Source organism: Haliotis asinina, chromosome 15 (assembly GCF_037392515.1).
Source record: "Haliotis asinina isolate JCU_RB_2024 chromosome 15, JCU_Hal_asi_v2, whole genome shotgun sequence".
Taxonomy (NCBI): domain Eukaryota; kingdom Metazoa; phylum Mollusca; class Gastropoda; order Lepetellida; family Haliotidae; genus Haliotis; species Haliotis asinina.
The window spans coordinates 7,762,406-7,782,065 of NC_090294.1; the positions used below are offsets into that span (position 1 = coordinate 7,762,406).

Here is a 19,660-nt window from a genome sequence, read left to right on the forward strand (position 1 = left end):
TAACCAAGTCTACACATGAGCAAGTCTGTTACAGGAACCTTTCTCCGCTTCAGTAAGCGATGCGATGCAGACTTACGTTCCCTTGCTGCTTGGATCAGATAGTCTGTCAGACCAAAGGGTGATCGAGGGTTAAAACGAGTTATCGACGTCAGCCATGCGTGACACCTTTCACTGCCCATAACTGACGGCGACCTTGGCCCATACTGTCCCCACACAGAGACTGACGGTTGTACGTGTAGGCATGGCTACATTAAAAACGAGTCCCACTGTCAACAACATTCACTAGCTCGGAAATAGTGTTTCACTAATTCTGATTCACATAAGTAAGTAAACAGGAATATCGCAAGTACACAATGTACTTCAGCATATCTTCACATGTCAGTACTTAAAATGAATACATTTCGTTGTGGTCGCGTTTCGTTTATAATCCGAGTACACATCTTTGTCTATTTGGACCACATTCGAACTTCAAGAACATATTCCATTTCATGACTTTGCACACGTGTCGCAGAAGTTGAAAGGGCGGTATCGATAATATCTTCAATTACAGATCGTTGTCTTCTGTCAATATTTATGACATGTCAGGCAAAAAGAATGCTCAGTCCCTAGACACAGCTTCCCTTGGATGTACAGGGGTATACAGGCAATTCATGACAGTGAAAATTATATGAATGGTTCACAGAACACCAGTGATGACAGTGTCCTGCCAAACGCCACTGAAGCCATGAACCTGATCAAGCAATCATTTACAACTTTTATGCATATATTAATACTCTTCATGATGAATGAACACATGTTGGGTGTTATGTACAGTGTGGATATTATCATAATGAAACTCTGTTCTTACTTCTAGTTGGACCTATAATGAAAAAATCATTCACTTTGTGATACAAGCAACAAAATCTGCATAAATGATCACTTTGGTACACTTACTGAAAACAAAATAACGTTGGCCATCAAAACGTCCAAGATGGGAGTCATTTCTATTACAGTAATAGTGTTTCAGTGTTTTGTGTTAATTTAGATATCGTTTATGCTATGTAGCAAATATGATCGCTTCCAAACGCCAGGATGGACGCCAATTTTCGAAAAAGTATCCAATCGTGTGAATACGAGACGTCAAGATATTTACATTTCAGGGTGAAAAGGTTTGCAATGCAGGTGTGTTCAGAGACAGTAACACATATATCTATAGACATACCAACAGAGAAAATTAGGTCATAAATAAATAGAATTATATCGTTAAAACCATTGCACTAAAATGAGAAATCTCTGCTGAAAGCATAATAATTTGTACTATTCAGACAACATTATCAAGAAGTGTTTACCAGTCAAAGTGTCCAGCCTCAATGGTACCACCTGTCATAAATATATGCGGACAGGTCAGTGGTTCACATAATAAACATAGGAATGCGTGGTATGGTGCAATCGCAAATGGGAAATTGCAACCGATACGGTTTTGTCACTGATGCGTCGAATTTGGACCCGCAGTCTATCAAGCTTACACATATGCAACGAATAGTTATCTAAACCTGTATACATAATAAATGTCAGCATTACTCGACACGATACTCTGTAGTGTTATATTGAAGTGTAATTGTTGGCAAACAGTTATTTTATTACTTCCCGTGAAGATTCAGTGGATGGCAGTGATGTGATAGTTACTGTTTTAGATTGGATGTCGAGTGTAATCTGAAAGCTTCCACAACAGGGTGGATTCTTCCAGTGCATACACTTCTGGAACCTTTTTCATTGATATTTAAGGGTATAGGCGCGTGTCTCGGTCATCTCATTTACATCAGCCTCCGCCATTGTGTGAGGATCTTGGAATCGTGACCACTGTTGATAAGTTTTATCATCATTGTAAATAATACCAAAAAGAAACTTGATATGCTGTTTTGGAGTTTACTTACTGAGAGCATATAACTGATTCAAACACAGCATCATTGTTCAGCTACAGTATAATCATGACTTTACACGTTTCCTAAACATGATTATCCAGAAGGTGTTTGGTAAAACCACAGAGGGCTACTAAAGTCACTTGGCCAGAATAAAATGTGATTGTCTGGTCTGAGCATCCACAACAACTTGGCAGCGGTGGCGCACAGAACAAAGGAGATGCCCAAAGCTGTCTTTGGGAATGTTTAGGCTCTTGATGAAGTGTTGTGTGCAGTCCTTGTGTCTGAGGTGGCGGAATCCGCTGGAGCAAGAGTCGATCAAGAGCATCCTACAGATGTTCAGTGGGGGACAGATCCGGTGACCAAGGTAACACCTCAACATGGAGAAAGTCCTGTCAATCACAGTGTGAGGTCGTGCATTGTCATGCTCCAAAAATCAGCCGTTAACGCCTATGATGGGAAAGACGTGACGTTGAACTGATCTTCTCGCAAAACAAAATCGGCGCAGTCCAGGGATGAGATTTTTCGTGGTTTTTTAACCGAAGATGTCTCAGTCTGATGTTGCGATACAGGGCGGAGGTGAAAACTGTAGGTCGACCTGAGCTGGGTTTGTCATTAACATTCCCATATTGTTGCATGGGTCCATAAGTTTAAGATTGTCTGTCTGGACTCGCTGAGGTGCCTTGTCACCTCGTGCTGCGATGCCCATCCTTGTAAACAACTGATGGCGTGTCGTTGAGTTCAGTTCTTTAATTCTTTTGTCGTCCATGGTAGCTCGAGACAGTCAATCTGGAGTACCATTGGTGTGGTTTTTAAGCCCACAGTCATAGACTTCAGCACTTGGCGATACACAATTTCATGATGTCCGTGCATTTCATGTAGAATGCGTTTTGGTGATTCACTACAGACGTACGTGTAACGCTACGTTTTTGTTCAACGTTTCTTTTTTAAATGTTTGTCGTCGGCAGCCATTACCTACATGTTGGGATTCAGCCTGGATTGGTTTGTGTTAAATATTTTCCAAAGAATCAAATTATTCCTACGTCAAGTTTCCTTTTGCGAAGCGTATATTTAAACTAGGCATTGTAATCTTAATTCAGTTTTGTAATGTCATTACTTATTAGTAATGTGTATTGCAAGCATTAACTTATCCTGATCGTGCCTCTGATTTCTCTTGAGACAGCACCCAGACCAATAACATCACAGACATGTGCCAGTTCTGCCTTTGATTATGACAGACACCTTTGATTGTGACAGACACCTTTGATTACGACAGACACCTTTGATTATGACAGACACCTTTGATTATGAAAGTCCTATATAAATTAAAGAAATGAGCTCATCTTCACCATTGTTGACAAAGTAGTTACAATTGTGTTACTAGCTAGGAATTAGGCAGGCGGCAAACATTTAATATGTTTAGTTCTGTCTACAGAGTCAATGAGAAAATTTCGTCCAGTAGGGAAGCTGGCCAACACCACAATAAGTGATTTACTTGATGGAAAAGTCTGAGCAAGCGAGTTAGTTCATGAACGTAATTGGTATAAACATACACTGTCAGGGAGGCTGTCACCGAAAATGGTATGTCAAGGCTTCCATTCAGAGAAACTGTTCGTGAACCAAATGTCTGTTGCATATTCGGTGATTATAATTATCAACAATCAACACGAGGGATAAACCATTCACAACTAAGTTAACAGTGAAATCAGACATGGTATTCAACCCCATGAGCGAAATAGTTCACAGTTATGCACATACAAAATACAATGACCGAACAACATGATCCCACCTCGCCTTCCCTGACCATACACCGGACTGATGACACCTCGCCCGCTGTGCCAACACCATATAGTGTGAACAGTTAGGAGATCTTCAATACTCAGACTCTCTCCGTGAATCTTATCCAAGTGTTTACCTCATCACAGACTTCCCATACCAGACAAATGGCGGGGTAATTATGTTGTTGCATGTCGATAATCATTCCACGGAATGTCTCAGGATAACACCGCTCTGTGGGCATCTTATTCTCATTTAGTGGGGCCCCGGGGAAACAGAACTGACATTACATGTCGCCATCTTACATCACACCCTGTTGTGTCGACCAGGGTAATGAGAATCAAAGACGCATACCAATGCCGTGGATCCACTTTCAGAGCGAGGATGGGGTATCAGCACATTGGCTTTATCTCTCTGACACACTGACAGGACGTATTTTCTAAACGCTGATCTTCTGATTTCCATTCAGAATCTACCAATGAATATACAATTGAATCTTGCATTACGCTGCACAGTCAACAAACTTCAAGTTATATCTACCAAGAGCTTATCGATCATCAACACCACGAGACTCTGGGATGTGATGACAATCTTATACTGAAACCATTTCGTTTACTTGATTCTTTCGACAATATGGCGTTGGGGTAGCCTAATTGTTAAAGCGCTCGCTCGTCACGCTAAAGGTATAGATACGAATCCTTTCATGGGAACAATATGTAAAGCCATCTGCTTGTGTTCCCCGCTAGAATACGGCCCAAAACGGCGAAAAACCCAACTCACTCACTCATCCTTAGGATAATCACTGGATCCTGAAATCCCGTGTGGTAATCTTGCCTTGGCCATGATCCTGTAGGATACACGCCGAGGAATATGTACAATAGGCAGTTTAACCAACAGAGGTGGGTACTTTTCACCCGAACGGTTCTTTACAACGTAAAACAGATTGGCATGATTATACAAAACAGTTCTTTACTCCACTGGAAAAATATATTTCAAAAGAATGAACTAGATGTTCTTTGTTTGAAGCAGTTCCATATATCTGTCCATGTTCTAGCTAACAGGTTTTAACTAGGCGCTGGAAAAGAATCACTAATCACAGATGACGGTAGTGTCTGCAGCCCTGCTTCGCACCTGTAGGTATATAAGCTCGTCCTCTCTGACCTTCGCAGATTTTCAACGGAGAAATGAGTTCTCCTTGCTGCGCACTGTCTCCTGGTAAAAAATACAGGCTGCGAAATGAAGGCAGTCTAATGACTGCTTCTACACACACTTCTTCTTACAGTCAGAATCATAGAGTGCGGCACAGAATAACAAATTAGTTGTGCAATAAACCTGTTCTGTTCGAGTCACCACGCATATGAAGCCTCGGCAATATTCATTAAAGACATAACGCCCCCTGTTCATTTCTTACAAGAAACTGGCAAAAGTATGATTATTTTTAGAAAGACACGATGGAATGAATTTGCCAGTTGTTCTTTTCTTTCTCAAAACAGCATCGGTACGTCTCACAATTATTAAGACGGAAATAACCAAGAAAACACGTAAATCAAGCCACTTTGCTTGTCATCAGCTGCCCTGCTTTGTACTTCTAAACTATTTATAACATATAACTCTGGACGTGGAAATCAGAATATGTTATGAAGACAGTTCGGCCTATCTCGAACATTCGTTACATTTCATGATTTCCACCTCTGTATAAGAACACATGGGTTATTTCGAATAGTAATTGCTAAAGTGATTGTTCAAAGCGTGGTTTAAATAAACGTGAATTTTCTTTACACCCAACACCCATATTTCGATAGTTACCACAACCTAAATTCGGAAACATTGAACATTAAACGTTACGGTAGACATCGAAGCAGTGAAACTTGGTTATATCGAATGCATATATATAACATTTCTCGGTAGTAATCGTTTACATGAAATTCGCTTATATGGAAGACCAGAACTAGAGTTAATAAACGTGAAAATTGTAAATTTCGAAAGCAAAAATATTAGTGATACCTCGGAAGAAGTGAGAGATGTTATACAGTTATATAGAACATAAATGGGCGTATTTTGTCGAAAGATATCATATATGAGACATTTTGTTACATCGAACACGTGGAGACGTTATTCATCAGTAGCTACCACAGAAATGCATTTTGAACGTCAGCAGTATTTGCATCACTTATTTGGTGACGGCGATAGTGTCTAAACAAATTCATTGTATATTGACAGCACTATCCACCGTCATACCAGCTTCCACTGGCAGATCCAAAGTTGGAGGGAAGGAGGGGAGTGGGGACTGACAACAGTGAACCCCCATCCTTTCCACATTTCCTTAATCCAACCATGGCCGGATAGTCACTTGAGGTTGTTGTCAATATTAACGTTATTTCCCGGGAGCGGATACTCGTGGAATTCTTAAAAACAGTCTATTTTTGCGTATGTCAGAAACCAGTGATTGCTAGTTCGAATCCCAATTATGTTTCTAGGCGTGTTAACACCAACACTTCCTCACAGACTATTACTTATCATATATCTAGAATATGAACAGAACGATTACAAGAACGACTCACTAACTACAACTAGCCAGGTTAGCCTGGATATCACAATTATCAGTCCAGTGTCACAACTGATGATTGTTCTCGACATTGGTGAATTTAATAATAAACCTAATCCCCCAAAATAGATACAGTAAACACCGGTGATTGAATGAATGTCCTTAAAGGCTATTGTCCCCACTGTTTGGATTGTATCATGCTGAGTGATTAGCAGAGTCCGAGATATAAAATGTCACATTTGACCTCATTCTCAATGCCATTCTCTTACTTTGACAAGGTAATAATGTAGTAGGTCTTGCGTATACTAGATACTATACCAGACAACCACCCAATCATTTGTTTCCACATGCGTCGGATACAAGATGTTTGGAGACTTCCAAATGATGGATGACTTACAGGTACCTTGAACATAAAATGGCATCGTCGTCGAATTGAAATTTAACGATTTTCATTAGTAAATTCTGTAGACATGATCGTTAAATGAAATAGTTCTCATTCACCCTGCCATGATGTAAACACACATGACTAACGTATACAGAAACCAGAGAAGCGCGTTGGTATTGGCCTTCACAAACCCTAACGCTGGATCAGTTGACACGTGTCCTCTCCCATTTGAGTAGATCGATGCTCATGCTATTGATCCGGATGGTGTGGTCCACACTCGACTATTTACAGGCCACCGCCACATAGCTGGGATATTACTGAGTGCAGTGTTTAACACAAACCAAGGAAAATATTAAAATCCGAAACACTGTTAAATATAGGGTTACACTCATTCACTCACTCACTCACTCACTCATTCACTTCAATATTAAACCAAAATATTTATACGGTGCATTACTAGAAAACACCATTTCTTATAGCGAGTATATGAGTAGCATCCAATACTCCGTCACCTACAGGACAGTATCTTTAAACCAAAATATAAATGCTAGCCTGACTATATCCTCTACTAAACACTTGCAAACCTTGTTAAAAAGACTCACATCCGAAGTCTAAAGTACTATTTCCCTGCGCCTTTCCAGAAACTCAACGCCAAATTTCACAGACAGTTGAAAAACCGGTATAGTTATATATAGCTTCATATTTCGAAAGCGAAAAGTAAAAACAAGGAATACATGCAATTGCCAAATGTTGGATGAACTAGTTACAAGAAACACAGTATAAGCATTTTTTCAAAATCTCTCGGATTAAGGCACCGACTTCCAAAGTCATACTAAAACATCTTCATCTCATCGAAACTGACTCTGGTCATACTTCATGATAATTTGACAAACATATGGTCATGTATGATAGTGTGTTATGCTCATCCCACACATCTTCAACGTATAGCATCACACCAAAATTCTTTTCTTCCTGTTCCTTAAGAATCACCAGGGCCAAGACATCACGTTTGCCAGCCCCGAAACAGCATATCTGCCATAATTGCCATCTATTTGCATCCCCTTTTCAATAACACCCAGTCATGGGTCACATAACACGTTTTCTACCTGCAGACCGTTTCTGGGAGTAACGTGATACCTCCTTCACCAACCCCCACTGCTTGGCACCGTCCTGTTTCTGCTACTGCTAACTATACCAATCAACGTCACTACCTTTGCATAACAATTATTAAACTGTAATCAAAGGAATGCCGCACGTTACACATGACTGACCACATCCCCTAAGCGTGGACATGTGCTCTGCAGGGGCCTAATGCACTTTGGACAGCCAGATTCCTGCAATTCGTCATGTCCCTGCAAGTTAAGCAGCCTGTGGGTTTTTTCTGTGACGGTATGCGCGCATGTCCCGTATATAAGAGCCGAGACAGAGTGAATAGTCAGTCTCTCTCTCTGCGGATACTGCTGCCTCGTCTATAGGACAAGCTCCCCCCCTTAGCATCTTGAGAATCGGAAAGCGGCAGGTAAAAATTGTCATTCAACCTCAATCCTTGTTTGAAAACTCAAAACCTAAACCCGTGTGAAAACCCAAACCCGTTTCCCTACATTATTAATCCAATTTACCATTTCACACCTTCCTTTCATGTTTTGCAGACTCAGCATCCCAGAAGAGACCTTGTAGTACTGGAACTGATTTTTCATTCCGTTGACATTTGTTCTTCATCTTTCAAAGTCAAAACCACCATGGTTGTGTTTCGTTGTTGTTGACTTTTTAAAACATTCAAAAAGCCCGCAAAATGAAGTTTCTTAAGATTTGTCCGGTTTGACCTTCAACATTTTATTTAACCTTCAACCACATCCTAATATTCATGCTTTCTGAAAAAAAATATCAGTTGTTTTCTTTTATTGCTTTGTGTTTTTATTCCAAATAATTCTAATAATTTGAATCAGTAAGCAAACTTTGGCAAGAGACCCTTTTAAAAAAAGAATTTACTAGCATTTTTTTTACACCGATCCTATAACGACTCATGGTACTTAACTGTAAGACAAGTTAATCAGATATGACTCGTGGTATCGTTTATGTTAACTGAACTTTAACTTCCAAATGAATTGCGAAAAACCCGAAAGCCAATAACCTTCACTTCAACTAACACCAGACTCCAGCAACTTACTCCAACATGTCCGGGTTTCAGATTTGTGTCTGTAGCAGCGTGTGTATTAAATGTATGGTAAGCAGGGTACTTTGCTGTTTGTCGGTAGAAGCAAACATCGCCGGTCGTTAAGGAAACCAAAAATAATTTAACACACGAGGGGAGATAGCAGTGGGGTGTCTAATCAGCACTGAACAGACGGCGTCTTCATCTGCGGTGCCAGAAGCCAGCACCATGGGATATACCTTATGGAAGAACCACTCGCCTCTTAAGCTTTATAATGTAATATATCAGTAAGTGTGTTGAGCTGTTGCCAGTCGAAGTTTGGTTATAAAAATTCCAAACAAAAGCAATGATTTGGAGGCATTGTTTGATTTCTGTCTACTGATTCTGTTTCTCAAACTTTGGGGAAAGTGAGAAGTAAATACGATAATCAGTCTGATATTTTACGATACGATTTATATATCTTAGAAAAAGTCTCTAAGAAAGATATATGTGGGTTCGTCTTGCACAAGCACGAATATTATCATTGTAAAATAGTTTTCGAAACACTTTTTATCAATACCAAAGACAAATGTATACCCAAAAGATTAGGAGAATGTAAGATAGAATGATATGATATGAGGCGTTTATGTAACGATTAATGTCATGTCATGCAAGCGTTAACACGGAGGTTTTGTCGTAACTGTTGCAGTTATCTCAATCAAGATAATTTAACTAGATGAGGAAGAAACCCCCTTCTGCATTCAGAAATAGACCAACCAATGAGCTACCGTAACCAACGAATACAAGTAAAAAATCATCAACGTAACGAAGTGAACTAATGTGTCATCGTATTTGTATCGAAATCCAGCGTATTCAGCGAATCTGGCTTCCCTACATTACAGCAACATCAGGAGAATTAATTACTTTCTTACAAACGGTGCATCGGTTATACAGATCAGTAGTTGCACCGATGCCGTTGTCTCGCGGCAGTGTAACTCTATCCTCCGGGGGTGTTGTGCATGGGGAGGCCATATGAGGAAGGGGGACGGGGGACGCTTATCTGTGACTTGGCTCCACTTCAAGTTTCTGCTTAGGGTAGTATTGGACTCGCGTGGTCTGTGCGAGATGTGCGAACTCTCCTGTAGGTCGTGGAATACATGATTAACGAGTGGTAGTGGTTTTAACATGAACCAGTGTTGTACAAACAGTAATAATGAAGTATGCTTCAAACAAACAAATAAACCTGAATATTTAAGAGCTTTTATATGTAACAAGACATTGGAAGATATATGGTGTATTGTGGAAGGGAGACAACTGTTACAAGTAAATGGATTTTGTGAATAATTCGTCCATAGAATCTAAACAGTTCTGTTCTAATCGACAGTTATCGGCCAAGAAATAAGGAAGGTAATGGGATCTTTTTACCATCAGCCTCACTATAACTCTTTGCTTAAAACGCGCAAAACACATCAGTAATTGTTATGTTTATATAGATAATTAAAGTGACGTAATGACCTCAATGCATGCCAGCTGGGACTTGTGTTGGGGGACCGTGTTGGGTGGTTTTAGGACGATATTCGGATGTTTTATAAGATGTCAGTTCTAGTTAAGTCAGTTAAGTGCTTTGTTCAAAGGAATGGGTTTTGCTGGCAACATAACTGGAAGCGTTTTTGCTTTTGACAGGAGGTTTTCTTTAAGAAATATAACCCTGATTTCAAAACAAGTATAGACATATCCGGACAGGCCATAGACAGCGCTCAGATAGGTCTTATGGACATACGAACACTGTCAAATAGCTATAACATTAATAAAAGTCTGTATTTCACAGAAAAAATGCAAATTTTCAGAATATTCATGTCTTCGAGCAAAGCTTCCTTACTTAAAAGATCATAAAAGACAACATGAATCAGAAACCTTCTTATAAATTATCGTTAATATTTACTGAAACGCTCGACAAGAGCAAGTATACACTTGAAAAATACTTTTTGGCTAACAATTACAAATGATGTCAAGGCGTTACTAGCCTGAAAATAGTCACGTAACCAAAACAACCTCAAAGTCCAAAACATCAGCCATTGACACCTTCCCGGCTGGTTCTACACATGCGTGTTATACTTCTCCAACAAAGCTTCTTCCCTTTCTTCAAATCATCGCTCATCTTTTTCCATATGTTTTTGAAATTGTTTTACCAAATATTAAACTACAATAAGATAGAGATTGTAACTTTCTAGTTTGTTAAATGAAGGTCGAATATTTAACACTACTTTCCATACAATCTAACCTATGTAACCCAACCTAACCCAGCCCAGAGAAGTTCTTGTATGTGCGCCTCCTCGTAGCTTCGCGGAGCAGCTTCCTGTAAAAGGCTTGTGACGGGCATATCTAAATACGCACGTGCAGCTTCTATGACGTGAGACACGCGTGTGTGATCTTGCTTTGCGCATGCGCATATTAGAAAAGGTATTTCGTGCGATGTGTTATTTGCTTTGGTGGAATTGTGTCTTGCGGTTGTGAACTGAGAGCACCTCACGGAAAGCAACAGGGTAATGCCACTTTAAACTGAGGAACCTGTGTTATGTTATTATTTACAAACACGGGAAAATGTTAAGTGCTGAATTTATACTTCAATGTTGAAAACAAAATGTTAAATATGTTTTTTCAGTTTAATATCTGTAATATGAAACAACTTGCAAAAAAATCGGACATAAAAGACTTGCTAGACACGGGCCTTGAGTAACGTCTGTGAGATCAATAGAGTTGTTAATGTTTGGGTTTCGACCAATTGTATTTCCATCCAGTCACAGTTCAGGCTGTTTCCTTCTTAGGGCGCTTGATGTAACACGCGAGACTCTTGGTTAGAATGTGACTGACAGATTTCAACATTTCTTTCAGACTCAACCAAAATGGCAAAGTTTTTCAAGCCCAACCAGATGCAGGAGTTCAAAGAAGTGAGTCAAAAGTGGATTGATGTATATACTGAATTTTCTACGATTATCTACGATTATCTACGATTTTCTACGCCTCTGTGGATACAACGCCACCCTGTGTTGCACTTCTATTCTTTGTCGGATATACGTTCGGATGTAAACTCGTGCACCTATGGAATAACAGCCACAGATTCCCCTGGATTATAAAAATGCTTCTTCATACGGAATACAAACATAGATTTAAAGTTAATTTACATACTGATTAATAAGTTTAATTTTGTTTAAAGAATAGTTTTATGTGGGAATACGCCTTCAATCAGTAAGTGTGTCCACACGTTAAAACCAATGTATATTTCATGCTTTTTCTAATTATTTTCGAAAGCCATGGATATGACAGTATTTTTCAATCAAAATGATATATTCATGAAACATAGTTTCATCATTTTGCTTTCTTTGAACATAAACGGGAGTCAACGATTATGGTTATATGTTATCTTCTTATTTGTTAACAAAGCGAGTTACTTCTTACTCCTTCATTCACGTTTCGGAGTTACTTCTTATTTTCGTTTTCCTTAATGTTCCTCACTTACTTTTTTCCACCCTCCTTCATTCAAGCAAGCCCGAAAAGTTGTGTTCTCAAATACAGAGGTTGATATATGTCTGTTTAAAAAATCCGTTGACTTATATCATTTTGGTTGATAGATATTTGAACGAAACGATGGACTGTTTAATCCGGTAAACCACTATTAGAAAACTATATTGTTTGCAACGCCAATATACAAATGGATATGGTGCTCTTATCTACTTCAACTTAGTTTCTCTTATCCATAGTACTGCGGAGTGTTCTTCAAATTTACTCCTCTCACGGTTCAGTGTAATTGACCAGTATATATACATGTGGGTTTGATACCAGTTAATATTTACTGATCTTACAGCCCGTGCAAGTATCTTTACGCACCGCTCTTTCACCTTTCACCTTTCACCCCGACACGTAGCTGTAATATTTATTTACTGTTCAGGCTTTTACGCTGATCGACGCCAACAGGGACGGCGTCATCTGCATCAACGACCTCAAGGAAATCTACTCCAGTTTGGGTGAGTTTCACCTTCTGTTTGAGGTCACACACGTTTTACTGTGCATTTGGGGCATTAATGAAGAAATGGCTTCGTGTAGAGTTGAGTTGGGACATTCTTTCCGAGAGATTTTACATTGTAAATACGTCTATTTATTGATGAATCTACAATTTACCAATACTCAATTTCAAGAGGACGAATTGTATTTTGTTTTATGTGTTGTCTTTTTTAATGTCTTTGTCATTTTAGTATGGACGAGACATTTTAAATCTCACAATTTTATTAAAGATATATAAATTCAACAATTTCAGTTTTGATAGACAAGACCATGACAATTCAAGTTTTCGTGCATATACAAATGAGTCTCAGGAAAGCTAAACTTCCGCCCTTACGAATGAAATCGAGGGATAGACGACCACATTGTACCGTCCTCACGTATTGTCACTTCTGTTCAGCGTATTCATGTTCAGGCTGTCCCAGTGACAAACTCCTGTGAATTGTACAACTAGCAGTATATTTACCACATGACTTCCTATGTTGGACACGACGTTCCTGATGACGCTGGTCTGGCAGGCACTACTCTGTATATGTTATAAACAGGTTTATGCTTTCATACCAGACGGCAGCAAAATGAAATTAGTCCATTTGGAATTTGGTCGGAAATATGTTCAGTCAATTACAATGGGTCGCATTTTACCTCACAGGGAGACATTAGATCTGTTTGCGAAAGTTTACATAACGTCCCTGATAATGTGTTATCATGCACAGACATAAAACTTACGAGACGTCTATTCAGACAACATCCTGAGACTGAGTGCTTTCATCTCCTGACCTCCAAAGTAGAATACTTTCATCAATACCCCCGAAAACCACAGTGCATATTTCCCCAAACCGGTCATATTTCTCACAAGCATCTCTCAGCAAGACAGTAGATACTTTTATACAGAATGTATTCCAACGCCATATACAACTATGCCAATATTTCCTCGAGGAACGGAATTATATAACCATTACTTGTCTCTATTTCCGCATGTGTGCAGTTTCTTAAGACTCACATTCCTACTCAGATTGGCGATTGAATGTTTAATGTGGAAGTCTAACAGGAAGTGTATACCGCCTCTAGTCTAGAGGATACGCTGTGTTCGATCCCCGCTCGCGTCATTACAAAATACTGCAAGAGATGTTACCAGCCGTTATTCTGTCTGAGGATCTGTATAGATTGTTTTCAAACAAGAAGTGGCCATGTTGGAATTGTTAGAATGTGTCAAAGTACCAATGTTACAAGGCTACATGCTACCTCCGTTGCCTAGCGTCATACAAACAAGCACCAGTCCTGACATACACAGTAGCAACAACAGTAGTACACGAACATAACATACCGCACACGCCAGCTCCTCGTTTTATCAGTCCAACGATCATAGGGTTTTGATAAACTGAAATTGCATGAAATGTTGATATCTGTCGTTGAAACTCATCTGTGAGTTATCATATGTTATCATCACTGCATACTATACATAAGTTCAGAAAGGTCTTCAAACTACAGGTGTTTGTTGTATCTTGAGTGTGATACATTTAATGTAAAACCTCATTACTGTCCCGCCCTTTGAGCCAGTCCTATGTTCTGAAAATCTGTGTATCAATATTCTACATGTTTTCAGCAGGTGCACGTTGTACTGTTACCGAAAGACGTCTCCAGTCCCGTTAGGTATATAACATCTTTTTTTTCTCACAGGAGCACATTCTACATATTGTTATCTATTTAGAATGTGAGAACCATACCTGATGTTATCTGTTATTGCGTTATCAGGCAGAATCCCCCCAGACAGCGAGTTAGAGTCTATGCTTAAGGAGTCCTCTGGTCCACTTAACTTCACAAGCTTCCTTAACCTGTTCGGCGAGAAGATGGGAGGTAAGTTGACAATTTGACAAAGGCAATATTATTATAACCGATGATGTTTTTTCCCTATGGTATCATGACGTTTACTGCCACACAACTCACAGTGAGGGTCTAAGATGTACTGTATGGGTAGGAGTCGGACTCCACTGACTTTCAGTACATTAACCTTCCTCAAATTTAAATGAAACATATGAACTAATTATTTTTTTTATTTCGGTGTATTAATGTTTGCATTCTTTACACAATTTATGTCGAAATATTTACTGTTTTTCATCAGTGACTTTTATGTATGTACTCACTATACTCATTAATTCGACGGGCCATACCAGTACAATAATCTGTTTGACATTTGGTATGTTTTCTGATTATTGTTCAGCTGGCAATACTGTCAGGTAATGACAGTTACTATTGATTCTGAATGTATATAGTTATGCGTATATTAATCCATGTACTGGAGAATGCAGTTACGACTTATGTGTGGAGGGCTGATGGTGGGGTCGTCTTCGATGCGTTCTCTTGATACACATCCCTTGATGTTGACATGGGAACGTTCTCAGTGCGCCAGCTGTTGTATCATATTGTTAACACATCGGAAAGAAACATTTCCAGTAATTGCAAGATAAACAGTTATCTTCATACTTAAATGTAAATATATAGTCATTTATTAATTATTACCAAACATTTTTCTTCTAAATTTCTACTTCTCATATCATGTCTGATACCAGGCACCAATCAATACATTTAAAAATCAGCTGATTCCGAAGCCCAAACATCAACATTATGTTGCCAGTATAATGTGAAAGGCAGAATAGTTCCCCAGTAACCAGTATCTGTGTAATAGATCAGATGTCAGACCAGGTGACATTGTTCGAGTCCTCACATCCCCAAAACAGACGAGTTTGTTCATGATATCAGCCACTGGCTCATGAGGACCACTCTTGATTAAATTTACATGCCGCTGGAATATTCCTGAGCTAATATTCAACAAGAAACAAAACTTTTCATTTTGGGGTTTTAATCGAATACTTACGACACTCACGCTACAAAACGTTCATTATGGTGTGTTCCAAAGGATCAATTCATCTAGTCATTTATTATCATCTGATCAGTAACAGATAACGGGTTTACTGTGTATGATACTAGCGTACTGTCGTGGTCAAAGAGAGACCATGCAGTACGGTCTGTTAAAACAGCGATCTCTGCCAGATGTGCTATGTACACCGGAGACTCACAAGAACCGTTAACATAACAATAGCATCGCATCCCTGAATCTAATACCATGGAGAAGTTTGTTTATTACTTGTGCGACATTGAACACCAACATTAAGATAACCCGCTAGCTTATTTCCAGCGGAGTAAATCACAACACCCTGTTGGTTTTCTTGCCACACCCACTTCTCTTGCAACATCCATGTCTCAGAACCTGAAAAATAAACAACGCTTACTCTACGCCAGTGTCTATCCAGATTGTCATAATTAATGTGCAGGGGCTTACGTTCTGAGACGCTGGGAGGGCCAGCTGGATAACGCTATTGCTCGGGTTCGATTCCCCAAGCGTAAAATCCATTACTCATGTCAGCCACAAAGAACTGAGACTATTTAATACTACGTCTTTAAATAAAACTCTTTCACCCTTCATAGTGAGATTATCGCCCAGTTAACCGCCTCCACTAGAACCACCACGTTTCTTATCCTTACAGGTACTGACGGCGAGGAGACCATTAAGAATGCTTTCGCTATGTTCGATGATGAGGGGAAGGGAACGCTGGCAGAGGAATAGTATGTAATACTTAACACCACCTTGTTCATCTCCCGGTCATACCTTGTTTCACGCTGTGATATGAATAAGAATGTCTTGAAGTTCCGGGATAGAGTTGGTCTTCGGCTAACTATGCTTGTCGTAAGAGGCGAGTGACTGGATGGAGTGGTCAGACACGCTGACTTGGTTGACATACATCAACGTATCCCATTTGCCTAGCTCGATACTCATGTTCATCATTGGATTGTCTGGTCCAGATTCGATTATTTCGATCGCCACCATATAGCTGGAATATTGCTGAGTGAGATGTTGAACAGCAAAGAAAGAAACAAACAAACATACACACTAAATATGTAGGCTGCATATTGGACTTCTGACCTGGATCTAATCAATTCGTTTTTGCAACACCTGTTTATTCCAGAAACTTTTTTCCCCTTCTATATATACTTTCCAATACTTTTATAAATATACAGCCCCAAACTCAGCTTTGTCATCGAAGCAGTTCTCTGTATCATGTCTACTGTTGGTTAGTATGATTTGCTTTCATGATTTGGTCATTTCTTTCAGCATCAAGGACTTGTTAGCAAACACTGGTGATAACTTTACCGCCGATGAAGTGAGTATTTGAACATAGAAAAAACCATCAGACAGCATGTCAGTTTGCAACGCTGTGAAAGTTCAAATTCAAATAAACATGGATGAATATTTGATGCTTCTCGCCATGTGACAGTATGAACGTATCGAAAACAGCTGAAACGGCCACAAAGATCTCTAGTCCTACCTCTTGATATACTTGTGTTTAATCTTATCCTATTCTGTTAGGTTGTGCATGGTATGATAATAGTAAGATCAAGCGTGGGTTGACCGTATACATTCACATTCTTAATAGTATATATGTATATCACTAGGTATCAGCTTTATGTTTATAGAATGCATGTTTTGGGAACTAGCCATTTGGTGGAATCGACTTGCACTATTTGGCACAGACAGATTCAGAAAGATATGCAGGACGGATATCCTAGATTCAAACTTAGATTCTGTCATAGAGTTCAAGTATATGTAATTATATAAGGGACATGAACAGCAAATTGCTGATCCTCAACCTGGTCTTTCATGATGCTTGGCTTGTGTTATACACACGAACTTGTGCCTCTGCCACTGTTTGATCTTCTCAGAATCAAGCCGAACTCAGTCGAATAACCCAAAGCGTTGTTTAACCCAACGACACTAGGTTCACTAAGGGTCACTGTTCCATTCTAGCTGTAGTACACAATATTTACAACATATTCTGCCACCTGTGTAACTGTGGTCCAGTCACCTGAGGCGCTGATATTCGCTGCATAGAGTTACGCCCCTTGAGCTTGCCTCGATCCTATGATCATTAGAAAGGACATATCATGCTGATTCTCCTGATAAGGATATTAGCTTTTGCCGTAAATGATTATCTGAGTCCTAACGTTTCTCTGTCGTTTACATGCTGCACAAAACAAGGAATAATCCGGAAGTAAAATCATCTCATTCACGTTACCTAGTCTGCAACACTTGTCGCTTCCTTTTTCAGATCAAGCAGACGTGGAAGGAGGCTCCCATTCACAAGGGACAGTTCGACTACAAAGCGTTCACAGCTAAACTGAAGGGTAGAGAAGAGGATCAAAACTAGATCATTATGTGTCTATAACGTTCTCACCGTCACTTCACGCCTCACCTTGACCCTCACCCTAACCTTGACCCTCGGGTGACGCTCTGTGTACACCTCGGGGGCAGATTCACTTCAGACAGACATCGCCATGGACATTGTAATTGACAGCTGAAAACGAGGCTCGCCGCGAAGACGTCTACCAGAACGAGGTCCCTATTAGAGGTTGTGATTGTCCTGAATTGAAGTTTTGCCTGTTTTTATTAATTTAGAAGTGATATGAACTGCGTATAACACTCCTTGTATATAAGTGAATTGCCTTGATATGAATATATACCTAGAGCTGTTTCCTGGTAGGCTTTGCCGCGATTGGCCGAGTCTGATGCTGTGTTGGAGCTATCCGCTCTGGTTTCGTATTTAGGAACGTGTTCTGGAAAGATATGTCTGTCTTGGCTGAGTTCCTGGCGCCGCACCAGGTCTCGGCCCTCATCTCTCTCCCCAACCCTTACGGGCAGGGCTCATTTCCCCCTCCCTGGCTACATATACGGTGTGCCCAACCCACCGTGGTTTCCAACATACGGGGCCAGTGCCACCAGTGAGATCACGACAGCCGGCGACCTTGTACATACAACAGAGGACATTCATGCCTCTGTATGAATCAATCCGATGTCGATTTGTGATTTATTTGTTTAATAAAACAAATGTGCACAGAGCATTTTATCTTGAGCGTCTTTTGTTGAACGAACGCGTTGCAAGGACTGTTTCATAAATAATCGTTTGTGTTATCACGCTCAAAGAGATTCATTAGTCACACACCTTTACTCTAGACCGTTCTAATTACAGGGTCATTACTTATACTGAGTCATGAACGCGATATCTTCCTTGTTACCTTAACACAAATATTGTGAGGTTTCGTAACGTATGTTCACTGCAGGAAGGCATTTGCAAACTGATTCGTGGTTCATAATTTGACATACAGTAGTAGAAGCACAGTGTTACATCATAAGGTTTAAGGACAGGGGGCTTTCATCTCATTCTGATACTTTGTGTTCACTCACATGGATACGACATATGGATATTTACGACACAACAATCGATACTGTGTTCATCTACTTGTGTCCTGTACGTGTGAGTAAGAATAGTCAACATTCCACACCAGTACAATCCGATACAACATGGGCGCACATACCGACTATCATCAGTGATTATTAGTGCCTGCAGATGACGCCCTCATGTGGAGTGTGTTAGCTTAGTGTATACAGGTACACATCCACTGTTAGTGTATTCAGGTCTTGCTAAGTGTGCACATATGACACTCTCAGGTTGTTACCATTAGCTAAGTATATACAGGTGGCACTTATAGATTGTTAACATTAGCTACGTGTATACAGATGAATCTCTCAGATTGTTAACATTAGCTAGGTATATACAGACGCCGCTCTCTGATTGGAAACATTAGCTAAGTGTATACAGATGACGCTCTCTAGTTGTTAACATTAGCTAAGTGTATACAGATGACACTCTCAGATTGTTAACATTAGCTAAGTGTATACAGATGACACTCTCAGATTGTTAACATTAGTTAAGTTTATACAGACGCCGCTCTCTGATTGTTAACATTAGTTAAGTGTA

At 39.8% G+C, this 19,660-nt stretch overlaps 1 protein-coding gene across 2 annotated transcripts; it reads left to right on the plus strand.

Moving 5' to 3' along the window:
* The first annotated feature begins 7,783 nt into the window (after positions 1 to 7,783).
* LOC137265735 (myosin regulatory light chain, smooth muscle-like) lies at positions 7,784 to 18,741 on the plus strand. 2 transcript variants are annotated; one of them, XM_067801186.1, is made up of 7 exons: positions 7,784 to 8,123; positions 11,628 to 11,683; positions 12,682 to 12,757; positions 14,544 to 14,645; positions 16,334 to 16,412; positions 16,960 to 17,008; positions 17,954 to 18,741. In XM_067801186.1, the coding sequence occupies exons 2-7, from the start codon at positions 11,639 to 11,641 to the stop codon at positions 18,050 to 18,052; spliced, it is 450 nt and encodes a 149-aa protein (XP_067657287.1). In that variant the 5' UTR covers positions 7,784 to 8,123; positions 11,628 to 11,638; the 3' UTR covers positions 18,053 to 18,741. The 2 variants fall into 2 exon arrangements, with proteins under 2 accessions (XP_067657287.1, XP_067657288.1); XM_067801187.1 differs by lacking the exon at positions 7,784 to 8,123 and adding an exon at positions 11,218 to 11,278.
* The last annotated feature ends 919 nt before the right edge of the window (positions 18,742 to 19,660 follow it).

What these genes read in the sequence shown, in the direction of transcription:
- LOC137265735 (XM_067801186.1), top strand. Translation starts at nt 11,639, where the DNA reads ATGGCAAAGTTTTTCAAGCCCAACCAGATGCAGGAGTTCAAAGAA. An exon ending in AGATGCAGGAGTTCAAAGAA is followed by an intron (nt 11,684 to 12,681) that starts GTGAGTCAAAAG and finishes TTTACTGTTCAG; the next exon opens with GCTTTTACGCTGATCGACGC. An exon ending in GGAACGCTGGCAGAGGAATA is followed by an intron (nt 16,413 to 16,959) that starts GTATGTAATACT and finishes CATTTCTTTCAG; the next exon opens with CATCAAGGACTTGTTAGCAA.